The 12,132-nt window shown below is 41.9% G+C and overlaps 2 protein-coding genes across 2 annotated transcripts; one reads left to right on the forward strand and one right to left on the reverse strand.

The window, feature by feature from the left end:
- Positions 1-313: 313 nt before the first annotated feature.
- ptx4 (pentraxin 4) lies at positions 314-5,016 on the reverse strand. Its single transcript, XM_022756934.1, has 4 exons — positions 4,857-5,016; positions 3,882-4,060; positions 2,181-3,262; positions 314-1,628 (listed from the first exon to the last, which is right to left on the reverse strand). Exons 1-4 carry the CDS (start codon positions 4,980-4,982, stop codon positions 901-903), a joined length of 2,115 nt encoding a protein of 704 aa, XP_022612655.1. The 5' UTR covers positions 4,983-5,016; the 3' UTR covers positions 314-900.
- A 1,256-nt stretch (positions 5,017-6,272) lies between these two features.
- LOC111230231 (solute carrier family 2, facilitated glucose transporter member 6-like) lies at positions 6,273-12,132 on the forward strand. The gene is made up of 8 exons (XM_022756890.1): positions 6,273-6,649; positions 7,732-8,003; positions 8,599-8,695; positions 8,797-8,896; positions 9,203-9,396; positions 9,585-9,760; positions 9,852-10,141; positions 11,284-12,132. The coding sequence occupies exons 1-8, from the start codon at positions 6,584-6,586 to the stop codon at positions 11,610-11,612; spliced, it is 1,524 nt and encodes a 507-aa protein (XP_022612611.1). The 5' UTR covers positions 6,273-6,583; the 3' UTR covers positions 11,613-12,132.

The following is a 12,132-nucleotide window of genomic DNA, read 5'->3' on the forward strand; positions in this document are numbered from 1 at the left end:
CGTGTACAAAGACATCAGTGCCTTTCTTCACCAGTGGTGGAAGAAGTATTCAAATCCTTTATTCATGTAAGAGTATTATTAGAAAAATAATTTGTAGTAGTAAAAACAAAAGGTAGGCCTACTCATATTTAGGAAAAATGCTTCCTATAGTGTTATTTTTCTATACTGTATGATATGATAATGTGTAAGTGCCACTTTTGTGCTCCAGAGTATTTTTTAATTTGTGCAAATAAAAAATAACCTGATTAATTAAAACAACCCAAATCCAAACAATTAAATCATTCATCATTCATTTGGTGGAGTTTTACTGAGTTTAAGTTTATTCATATAAACATGAGCTTTTACTAACAATCCAAAAGACAACAAACAGGCGCTGTATCTCTGTCTGTAGTCATACAGTGACTATCAAAAGTTCAAATTCAAGAACAGGCAAGAAACAAAGTGCAGCATCGTTTTCACATGAAAGTAATGGACTTACACATCACAGTTACAAGCACAATTTTATCTTACTAATAGGTATCATTCTAGGATCCGTTGTAATGTTTATCAGTTGGCCTGTGAATTAAATTAAGCTTATTATTGCACATAAATCAATGTGAACTTAAGCGTTGCCCAGTTGCTCCAATCCCAGTTTTTACCCCATAAAGTATCCCTGAGCAAGACACTGCCCTGTTAATAATTCTTTATTGTGAATTGCTGGTGTTATGAATACAAGCTTATAGCATGCTGGAGTTTTTTGTCCAGGTGAGTAAAGATGTTTTTGCTCTGTCTTTAAGTCCAATGAGAGTGCACTTGTGGTGCATGCTCATCCGAGGACTCAAATATAAAAAATAGAATAAAATCTAAAATAAAAGTTATTTTTATTTTGCCTCTTCATTTGAATCCTCCTCCAAAACTTTATCAGACACAGTGCTCCAAACATTCACATGCCACCTGCTGCACCTCCCCATGAACCTCCTTTATATCCTCCATGTCGAGCACCACCCCTCTGGGCACACCTCTCCCATCTGCCACCCCTTCAACCTCCGGTGGGCTCAGCACCCGGTTCCATACCCTGAACCCTGCTACCTGCCCTGCAAAACCCTCTGAGGCGTCAAACCCTCCACCAACAGAGTCCTGCTCCTGCCCCAGCACCACAGATCCACCTCCTGGAATCTCCCAGCCCTTCCTGAAGTTGGAGCCTGATGAGGTGAGACGACGGTCACTGTAGTGCCAGAAACGACCCTGGATGGAGGACCAGAGGACGCAGAGGTGGTGCCAGCGAGAGTCCAGAAGTAATGATGTGGGGAGACGGCGATATACAGGGTCTCCAATGACAAAGTCCAGAGAGGGCGAAAAAGCAGAACGGTAGGAATCCGGTGCGAATGGAGAAGAGGAGTAGGAGGGGTGGGAAGATGAAGAAGAAGCAGAGAAGGACGTAGATGAGGCAGAGGAGTTACGCCCATACAAAACTAACTGGTTGTCATTGTCATCTGTGGCATAGGAGAGCAGTGTGCCAACATGTGAGGCCTCCACACGGAGCCACAGACACACAGAAAGTTCAGGAAGGTCAGGGAGAGTCAGAGCAAAGGTGACATAGTTCTCCGCTGATGCAGAGGGGAAAAACAGCATGGAGTCCACGTTACAGACTGCAGACAGAGGGAGAGAGAAGATATAACATCAAACCTAGCAAACCAATGAAACTACATAATGCACCCACCCAGACAACACATAATAAAAAGGAATGAAGCGTAAAACAGTTTAGGAAGTATGTGCTCAGACTGTGAAAGCCTCTACTACGTCTAAAAGGGGTTACAGATGTTATTCAGTGTGAATGTAGAAAAAGTAAATGGATTTTTCAGATGAGAGCAGAACTCCACATTCAACTCCCAGCTGACGAACCCTCAGTGAACCACTCAACACCTCTTTCTCTGTGTGTCTCTGTCTGTCTTCAGTGATGTATAAGTGAGTGGGTGTTATAATGTGGGCTATGAGACAACTTGCAAATATATGAAGAGGAGCTTTTGGGTCTGCTGTTGTATGCAAGATAACCCTTGATTCAAGTTATCTGACATGTAGGAACTAGAAACCTGATACAGCTTGTTTCTCACCATTATATAGTAAATGTAATCCTTTTCTGATCAGATTCAATATCTCGCTCTATTTTGGTCGAACACATTAGCGTACTGACTTTTACTTACTGGTTGCATCCTTTTTAGGAACTGGCCTTGCTGGGATCTTGTGCCTCACAGGAAGCTGGAGGAAGTTATGGATCACTGAAGTCTCTACCTTGGTGTCGCTTACGTCCTCATCTTGGCTTTTCAACCTGCTAGCCCTGGGCTGATAAGACTCAGACTGGGGATGAGGGAGAACATCTGAGGCCTGGGGCTCAGGAGCCCCTAGTCTGGTCCTGCTCTGCCTGTCTTTGGTGGGTCCAGGATGAGTTTGAGCCTGGGACGGGGGCTGGGGCCAAGAGGAATAATTGGGGTTGTCTAACTGGGGGTGTCTCTGAGGTTGTAACTGAGGCTTGAGTGGTTGTTGGTCCTGGGGCTGGATCTGGGCATGACGAGAAGACACAGACTGGTGAGACTGGAGCTGTTCCTGCTGGATCGGGTGAGGCCACGTCTGGGCCCGCATCTGGATCTGTGACTGAGAGCGGTACGCATCAGGCTGGGGCAGGTAATCTGTGGACTGGGGTTTAGGGTTTGGATATTGGTCTTGTATCTGTGGAGGAGAGTCCGGCCGAGGTCTTGACCTCTGGGCCTTTGAATGTTTCGGCCGGTTTGTTGCGTGGTATTGATCCAGTCTTGGTTGATCAGTCTTGGCTTGACTGCTTCCTTCTGGTCTGGGTTGTGTATGTCCACCCAGAATCCTTCCAGGCCTCCCTCCTCTGTGGGTCTGGGCTCTCCTGCGTGTTTCATAGTACTCTTGTGGTGTGATGTTGGAGCTGAGAGGTTCTCCCACCCTCACAGAACTCCTGATGTTCCCTGCTCCATTCCACTGCAGGACCTCACCGAGCTGTCCCTCGAGTCGGGTTACACGCAGCACCTGGTTTTTCAGGGATTCCTGCAACCCCTTCAGCCCCATTAACAGCTCATCACGCTGGGCTTGAAGGGCAGCCAGCCTTTCCTCCTGGCTCTGGAGCTCCAGGGTAAGGTTGGAGAAGTCCTGACCAAGATCAAGCTTCTCTCTCTGACGGCGGTTCTCCCTCAGGTTCCTCTCCATCAAAGCCAGACGACCCTCCATCCGCTTACTCTTTTTCTCAAGCTTCCTACTCCACTCCCTGGGATGATGAACAACATAAGAATGTTTTCCTTTAATTCATGTGTTACTCGTAATACTTTTTTTTTGTTTTGCCATGCACATTATGAGTAAAGTTTGTCAGTCGTAATGATGTTTATGGAACTAACATAATGTATATGCCGTATATTGACATATCTGGAAAATATGATGTTGGATGCATCATGTTGGATGGATGCATTTTAAACATATCGCCACAGAGTAGATTTTTTAAATATGGAAAATACTGAATTACTTTAGTTGTATAAGGAGGAATGTTGTCCAAAAGCTGCTCTGTTAATCATTACTCTCATCCCCCAACAAGAACAGATGCTAAAAGGAAGAGCCACCCACTCAACATTTCAGATATCCCAACATAAGATGTTTTTGAAGTAATGTCGCGACCCACGTCACAGCGCAAGTAGCAATTTTGTCAGATTTAACATGCCGAGGATATAATCCCTGTCTTTTTATGAACTGGACTACAGTAAACTGGACAGTACTCAAATTGCCCTCTCTCTGCTCTTAACTCTCTGCTTTCCAGAAAACCTTTACTTGCCAAATAAAACCAGTATGCAGGAGTTCGTCACATCTGTAGTGAGTGATTTTCCTCCAGCTCTAACCTGAGACCCTCTATCTCCTGCGTTGTGCTCTGCTTTAGGTGCTCAAGGTCCTGTGACATGTGGTGGTAATGGTCATTCAGATCTTGAACGCGGCTCTCCAGCCCCGGTGAGGAGTTCCTGTTCTGGTTCAGGGCCAACATGTCCAAACGGGCCTGGGTCAGCGCCTGGAACTGCTGGAACTGATCAAAGAAGAAATGGATTTCTGCAGCTGTTTGGTAACTGATTTGAAGGTCAGGAAAATATTCAAAATCTTCAGAAGAAAAAAAACATACATGTGTGTGATGACTTTATACCTTGAACGATCAGTACTTTTAAATGACTAACTTGTCTGGGAGCAGTACAAAAACAGAGAGGGGCAGGGCAGACATGACTAAATGTTTTGTTAGTTTCATAAATCCAAAATTAAGTCCAATACCTCAGTGTTTTGGAGATTTAATTAATAAGAGTTCCCAATGTGAGGTAATAAAGTCTTTGGATCTGTAGCTCCTATCTATCATTCTATCATTTTATCATAAAATTTCATCTTTCTACATTTATTGTTTTGCTGTTTTTTGTTTTACTAAAATACCATTTTTTAAAATTGAAAGTGTCCTTAGAGTTAAGACATTAATCCCAAGGAGTGCACAGGTTTGGTTTTATTATGAAATTGGAGTGCATTTTAATTTCCACTTCTATTATAATGGGATATAAACACATATAGTAATTCATTGGAAAAACTTGAAATAAACCCAGCAATTGCAGAGAGCCACCTTTTTGCAGAGGGGTCAGATAATCAGCTATGACACACTTAAACTGATGTAGCACCAACTGTTCGGTCAATATCACAACTGCTACTGTAATAACTTGGCATCACTGAAAAAAGTAACAGTATGATAATAGCATAGCATAGTCTTGTTAATCTAATAAAAAATCCCATTACACTGATGAAGGTTAACTATTGTAAACACACACATACACAGTCTGATTCAAGCCGACCTGTTCGTTGAGCCGTCGTAGTTTCTGGGACACAAGATCAATTCCCTGCACCTTTCCGCACTGAAGCTGCGGCAGAAGCATGTGAACCAGGATCAGGGGCCAGTGGCCGGTCTTGAGGCTGCCCATGGTGCAGTAGAGCTGGGATAAAAAACAGCCGGGAGCTTGGGTTCCTGTGTGGAAGTGTGGAGGTGAAGCAACAAATAGAGGAGAGAAAGAAGTACACACACACACTATAAACTCCCACAGACTGGGACAAAAACACACTTTCCATTTTCCACAACATCATTGGGGAGCTGAGAGGACATGCAGATGGATTTAACAGATACTCACCCTCGCCGTCTCATTCTCCTACACAAATTTACACAAAGAAAAGAGAAGTAAACTGTTCAAATCACTCCAGCAATTAATGTTCACCATTTTATTCTAATGCAGAATAATAAAAGCACATTCCTAAATCCTTCTTTAAGGATGTCCATGTTTTCTATGTTATGTTATTTCTCTACTGCATCACCACCTGGATTTGTTTTCCTTGAATTTTTTATTGATACTTATACTTATACTTTTATAAAGTATAAGACTTTCATGACCTTTCATGACCTTCCAAATGATTGCTCCATATTGGTCAGTAAAAGTGGGAAAAGGGAAGTTCTGTCACAGATCATAACTTTAACAAACTAAAATAGCTGACAACATGGTGTCACTAAATACTGTAACATGCTCTCAGTTTCCCTCAACTCAATAAATGCGTAGGCTTTTATTTGTGTGGTGCTGTAAGATTTCGGTACATCTCATGATGAGTGGGCTGAGGGGGGAAGCAGCCTGTACTTTCCTCTCCCCTGACTCCACTGACAGGGGATCTGACTGTCGTCTTCTTCTGCTTTCCCTCTGTATGGCTCAATCCAAGAATCATGTTGTTACCTCTCTTCTGCTTTCTGCTCATGACATTGTACAACACCGTGGCTTCATCTACACTGGACTTTGAAAGTGAACTATTGAGGGCAGAAAGTAACATGTATCTGTAAGCTGTTTCAATGAGAATCTGACCAATCTTTTTTTGCAAAGCCAATGTAGATTCATTTGAACATCCACGAACAGCTGATATTTTGGGTACAGTTTTTATTTTGTGCAATCATTCATCATTTCTCTAGAAAAGCAACTAAAACTCTACCCAAAAATTTACTGAACATACTATACTAAATCATCAGTTTTTCATTGATTTATCATTAATGAAAAGAAAGAAAAGAAAAATGTAAGAGCAATTGTGAGAGCAATGTATTTAAGATGTTCAATAATTCAAACCATGAATGTTTCACTTGTGAAAGTCCAGTGTAAACACAGTTTCCAGTTTCGTTTTCATTATGACAGTTTTTTATCTGTCAGCCTGGAAAATCCACAAGTGCACATTGCCCACAGGAAGATAAAGCTTAATACTTGAGCAGGGTGGATACGACTGCTCTTAAGCAAAAAAGTCTTTGGATTGAAACAGCCTGCTTCCTTTTTTCTTGCCTGCCTGTAAACAAGACTCACCTGTGCTGCAAGCTTCATTATGGTCAAGATTCATTGGAACAGGATGGACATTGATTTCTTTTCATCTCGAAGTGTTTTTTAGCGAATAACATTTTGTTTAATTTTAGAAATATTTCATTTTTCTTGAGGACGAGGAACAAATAGTAAATACGTTAAACAGATTATATAAATCGGACACTTTGATAAAGGCTGCTGTCATCATGTCAGGACACATGAATGAAGAGACTCCACTGCTGAACAGAAGACTAACATCATCTGAATCCCAGGTTGGAAACATTTCACTAATTGTAATTCACCTAAAAGTCCTAACAATAGCTCGTTGATTCAGTTTGTCATTGTTTAATTTAAGACATTATGAACAAAAAAGACAAATTCCTCATCTCTTGTTTATATGTTAGGATTAGAACCTAACATATTGTTTTGTGGTGTGAAGTTTTATGCTCAGTAGCCATGTTTCTTTTTTTTTTGTTTTGTTTGAATTGATGGCAAATTAGTTCTAAGATAGTCAAGCCAGCTTTGTGCAACAGATGAATTTAGACATCTGTGTGAGGACTGCCAGTTAGATTTAAGCCATAATTAAAATCTGTCTTTATGAAATTGGCCCTTGATTGTCAAAAACCCAAATAGTTGATTTATTTACACAGTGCAACACACATGTAATCCAAAAGTGAAAAGAAAACAACAGACTTGCAAACTTGGCTTGACTGAGGAACAACTGCATGAACTAAAGGCATGATCATGTGCACACAGCTGCGCAGACTTCCTTCCCTCCCCCATGACAAACAATAGTTCTCTTAATCAAGCCCTAAAATCTTCAGCACACGTCCCGACACCTAAAGCAGGTAAATGACAAATGTTTCTTGCATTAGTTTAAATCATTTGTACAAAAAGACTTTCAACGTTATTCACCATTTGGCAGGAAAAGCTCTATAATCAGTAGAAAACAAATTCTAATTAACATGACATTAAAACAAGACTGCACAATTCAACATGACTTTTGTTTAGAATAGTGTAATTTATAGTTCTCCCCTTTTCTTTATCTCACTTAAGTGCTGCACAGAGTAATACTTGCTGTGAAGTTTTTCATTTCCCTGAGACCTCTTGTCACTCATGCAGACAATACTGTGTGTAAACCCAAAACACACATCACCTCCTCTCTCTACAGGATGAGCTCACTGGACAACACTTCCAAAAGCCAAGTGCACATATTTATGAATTTATTTCATTTATTTCTGTGAAAAGAACTTCAGTATTTACTCTTATCTTAAAGAAAGGATTTTTGCCCTATGCTCAATATTTGTGCAGGTTATCTTCTTATTTCTAAATCATCCATATCCGTTTTTCCCAGATCAAAAACTCCAAACTGTTCCTGGCCGTTTTCTCGGCCGTCCTGGGGAACTTCAGCTTCGGTTACTCCCTGGTCTTCTCGTCCCCCGTGCTGCCACAGCTCAAGAGTCCTGATGCTGACCCTCGGCTCAGGATGGACACAGAGAAGGCCGCGTGGTTCGGCTCAATCTATTCACTGGGTGCAGCGGCCGGAGGGCTGGGGGCAATGCTGCTCAACGACATGGTTGGGCGCAAGCTGAGCATCATGATGTCAGCAGTGCCGTCGACTATTGGGTGGGTCAAAGAAACAGCATACAGGCATCATTATCTGCTATACTTCTACTGCATTACATTTCATGTTATACTTTTTATTCCACTACATTTGTTTGACAGCTGTAGCTACCAGTTACTTTCCAAATTGTTTTCAATTACCACATATAGATCTCTAGTGAGGTGAATGTTTTGTGTGGCTATTCTGGGAATAACATGTCACCAAACTCTATTAAGTAATAAAAATGATAACACAGTAAGTAGTCCCGCCCTAACAGGTACAATTAGAATGGCACTCAGAGGAGCATATACCTCCGCCAAGGCCAAGCAATCCTACACATGCCTGTGAGATTATTATTCAGATCTACACTAAACTGAACCAATTTGCACAGAACATGTTGGTGCAGATGTGGTTACTGCACTACATGATTAAAGCAAAGAGTTTTGCAGAGGGAGGCATTCATTAATGGTATCTATTTAACTGTACCCTGCGGTGCAAAAACCACAGAATGCTATAATTTATTCAAAAGTGCACACACAGCAGTAAAAACATCATGCCTTTGAAATCATTGAGCCTGCATGTACTATTTTTTTCTTGTCATCTGTATATGTGTCTTAGATACATGCTGATGGGAGGGGCTGTGGACTTGTGGATGCTCCTTGTTGGTCGCTTCCTTACAGGTGTCGCCGGTGGGATGACAGCGGCATCCATTCCTGTAGGTCACCATGGTTACAGATACAAAATTGCACACGTATACGTGATTTACGCTTGTGTTCATGTTACTGTTTGTGTGTCTTTTGTGTGTTTATGTCATAGGTTTACATCTCAGAGATCTCCCACAAAGGAGTGAGAGGAGCTCTGGGCTCCTGCCCTCAGGTCACTGCTGTGTTTGGGACCCTGGCGCTCTACGCCCTGAGTAAGAATATACCAACACGGCTGCATTAATACCATTACTAAAAGTAACATTAATTTTTTACACATTTAGCGGCTCAGTGTTTTCCTTAGACACAGGTTTGATGGCTGTAAGTTGACACAGTGGCAAAGATGTGAGAATCAACAATTAAGTTGAAGTTAATAGACACAAATAGACTAATAATAGACTAATGGATAATATTGAGTCATTACACATGCTGTGATATTTTTAGTGGCAACAGCCACTGCTTTTCTGCTTTGTTGCTCATGCTATCATAATCTCAACATGACGATGTGATGTGATGTACAGGTCTAGTGGTTCCGTGGCGGTGGCTGGCAATAGCCGGGGAGGTGCCAGCTCTGTTGATGGTTGTGCTGCTTGTGTTCATGCCCTCCTCTCCCAGGAGGCTCCTCTCCTTGGGGCGAGAGCAGCAGGCTGAGAGAGCCCTCCGCTGGCTGAGGGGGAGTCACTACGACACACAAATCGAGCTCAGTGCCATACAAGTAAGAGACAGGCAGCTGCTGGAATGTTTTTAACAACTTAAAGGGGACAATTCTATCGACTTGAGGAGATCAGCTAAAGATGCACTGAGGTTTTACGGGGAACACACATGTGGTTTACATACTAGAGGAGTTTTAAAGTAAATATAAACTAGTACATGTATGTGAGTTTTATATTTCTACCAATGCAGCACAGCATCAACACACAGAGTAGAGTCACATGGTCCCAGCTTGCCACACCCGTCTACTACCGGCCAATCATTATCTCAGTGGTGATGCGTTTCCTGCAGCAAATGACGGGCGTCACACCCATTCTGGTCTACATGGAGCCCATCTTTGCCAAGAGCAAAGTTTCCCTGGCGCCTAAGTATGAGATATAACCTATTTAACTGTATTTATCTATTATCTAATTATATTATCTATCGAATACAGACCTATACTCATTTTGTATCTGTCAGGTATGATGCTGCCATTGTAGGTGCCGTCCGCCTCTTTTCTGTTGCCGTGGCAGCCAGTCTGATGGACAAGGCTGGACGCAAAGCCCTACTGTACACGTCAAGCATGCTGATGTTCCTGTCCACTCTGACTCTGACCATGATCTCCCACACCACGCCCTGCCCTCCAGGCCCCTCTCCTCCAAACCTCACAATGAGTTTGAACTACAGCCCCCATAATGACATCGGAAACTCTTTAGAGGCCAGTTCAGCAGGCCTCATTCCTCTCATCAGCACCATGGTGTTTATATTTGGTGAGTGCTGAGAGCATCTTTGAACTCTTGTTGAAAATCAATGTTTTCCCAAATCACACTGTTGTCTTCAGGGATGAAAATGCCGGTCAGTCCGTCTACCGCTTTGTTTCAGACTGAAATATCTACTGGTATAAATAGCTACTGGATGGATTGGCATGAAATCTTGTACAGATATTTGTGTTCTCCCGAGGACTAATTGTATTGACACTGATCCCTTGGCTTTTCCTCTATAGCACCACCAACATCTTGACAACTACTGGCTATATTGCCATGAAATTTGGTACAGATTTTGAAATCCCAGAGAAGATGGATTATAATAACTCTGGTAATCCCCTGATTTTTCATCTAGTGCCACTAACAAGTCAAAATTTAATTTGTTTAAAACCTCATAGCCAAATACCTGCAACACTAATGACATTTCCATCAGCTGTACTTCATTTTTATTGCTAATCACCAAATGTTAGCATGTTAGCGCACTAAACTTACCTCGGTTAACCTAAACATCAGCATGTTAGCATTATCATTGGGGGCATGTTGGCATTCGGATGTTAGCACTTAGCTCAAAGCACCAGTGAGCCTAAGCACACCTTCAAAGAACTGCTAGCCTGGCTGTAGACTCTTGTTTTTGGTTCAGTTCAGTTCACACCACACAGATACAAGTAAAATAGCACTTAAAAATAAATATAGATACACAGTTAGCTTGTTCATTGGGTGGAGATTTGATATCCTGCCAGGCATGTGTCCCTGTATTTAATGAAGCATGTGCTTTTTGCAGTAATTGACCTTTTGTCTCGTTCCAACAAGTTAAGACCTGTTATGTCCTTAGGACATTTTGTTATACTTAGCTCTCGAAGCGTGATTAACCACTGTATATTTCACATCAACATCTGCTCGTACTCATGAAACCCTGTGTTTTCAGTTGTTAAATTGGTTTCATTTATGGTCTCATGCCTTACTTCATTTGGAAAACTTTTCAAACATCACAGTATTGTTATGTAGTGCAACTTAGATTCAAGTGTCATCTCTCCAAAATCAGAGCTAACGGAGTAGCTTCCTTTTTTTGGTGCCATTATTGTGCTATCATATCATCTTCTTTTATATGAGCTGTTTGCTTTGTCATCATAATGTTGGATGTCTCCTAGGATACGCCATGGGATGGGGCCCAATCACATGGCTGCTGATGTCAGAGGTGTTGCCGCTGGTTGCCAGGGGCGTGGCTTCAGGTCTGTGTGTTACTGTCAGCTGGTTGACAGCCTTCATGCTCACCCATGCCTTCACACACCTTGTGGACAATTACGGCCTGTACGTGCCGTACCTGTGTTTCACAGTGGTGTGTGTCGTCTGCCTGCTGTTCAATGCCGTGTGCATCCCAGAGACTCGCGGCCGCTCACTGGAGGAAATAGAGAACTATTTCAGGACAGGCCGTACATTCACCATCAGACGGAGTCAATCCACTGCACAGTCCCGCTGAAGCTCATAGATCCCTTTGGTCAAAAATGAGTCGTTCACATGATGTGGCTCGAAAGACAGGCTATTGTAAAGAGATATGTTCAAATTAACATGTAACTACTACAATAATAGCTGAGCACAGACTGACCACTGTAGGTCAAAGATCACCAAGGCTGAGTTCAACAGACTAAAATCAATCACCATTATGTCAAGACACAGGTCACTGTTTTTACATCTAAATAATAAACATGTTACAACAATAAGATTGTTATTTGTAAATGTACAAGTTTCCTTTCATACATTCCAACACAATAATAATAACATTTAATCAGTATAATATTAAATAATACTTATCCAGCCTATGGTGAGATCATTTACCTTTGCTGCTTTAACACACACAAACATGGCAGCAACAACTGTGCTTCAGAGTATGTTACAGGTGACACACTAGTGAAACTAATGTAACAGTGTTTTAAAGTATTAACAAGATCAAGTTTAAACACAGCCTTAGTTCACTGGTAAGTGGGTATGGTGAAAACACA

The sequence above is a fragment of the Seriola dumerili genome, unplaced genomic scaffold (genome assembly GCF_002260705.1).
Source record: "Seriola dumerili isolate Sdu_G_001 unplaced genomic scaffold, Sdu_1.0 BDQW01000260.1, whole genome shotgun sequence".
Lineage (NCBI taxonomy): Eukaryota > Metazoa > Chordata > Actinopteri > Carangiformes > Carangidae > Seriola > Seriola dumerili.

Bases quoted from the DNA above. Each gene is read 5' to 3' on its own strand.
- LOC111230231 (XM_022756890.1), top strand. From the start codon at position 6,584: ATGTCAGGACACATGAATGAAGAGACTCCACTGCTGAACAGAAGACTA. The intron at 6,650-7,731 runs GTTGGAAACATT...CGTTTTTCCCAG, and splicing joins TAACATCATCTGAATCCCAG to ATCAAAAACTCCAAACTGTT. The intron at 9,397-9,584 runs GTAAGAGACAGG...CTACCAATGCAG, and splicing joins TCGAGCTCAGTGCCATACAA to CACAGCATCAACACACAGAG.
- ptx4 (XM_022756934.1), bottom strand. From the start codon at position 4,982: ATGGGCAGCCTCAAGACCGGCCACTGGCCCCTGATCCTGGTTCACATG. The intron at 4,061-4,856 runs GTCGGCTTGAAT...TTCTTTGATCAG, and splicing joins TACGACGGCTCAACGAACAG to TTCCAGCAGTTCCAGGCGCT. The intron at 3,263-3,881 runs GTTAGAGCTGGA...TCATCATCCCAG, and splicing joins CAGGAGATAGAGGGTCTCAG to GGAGTGGAGTAGGAAGCTTG.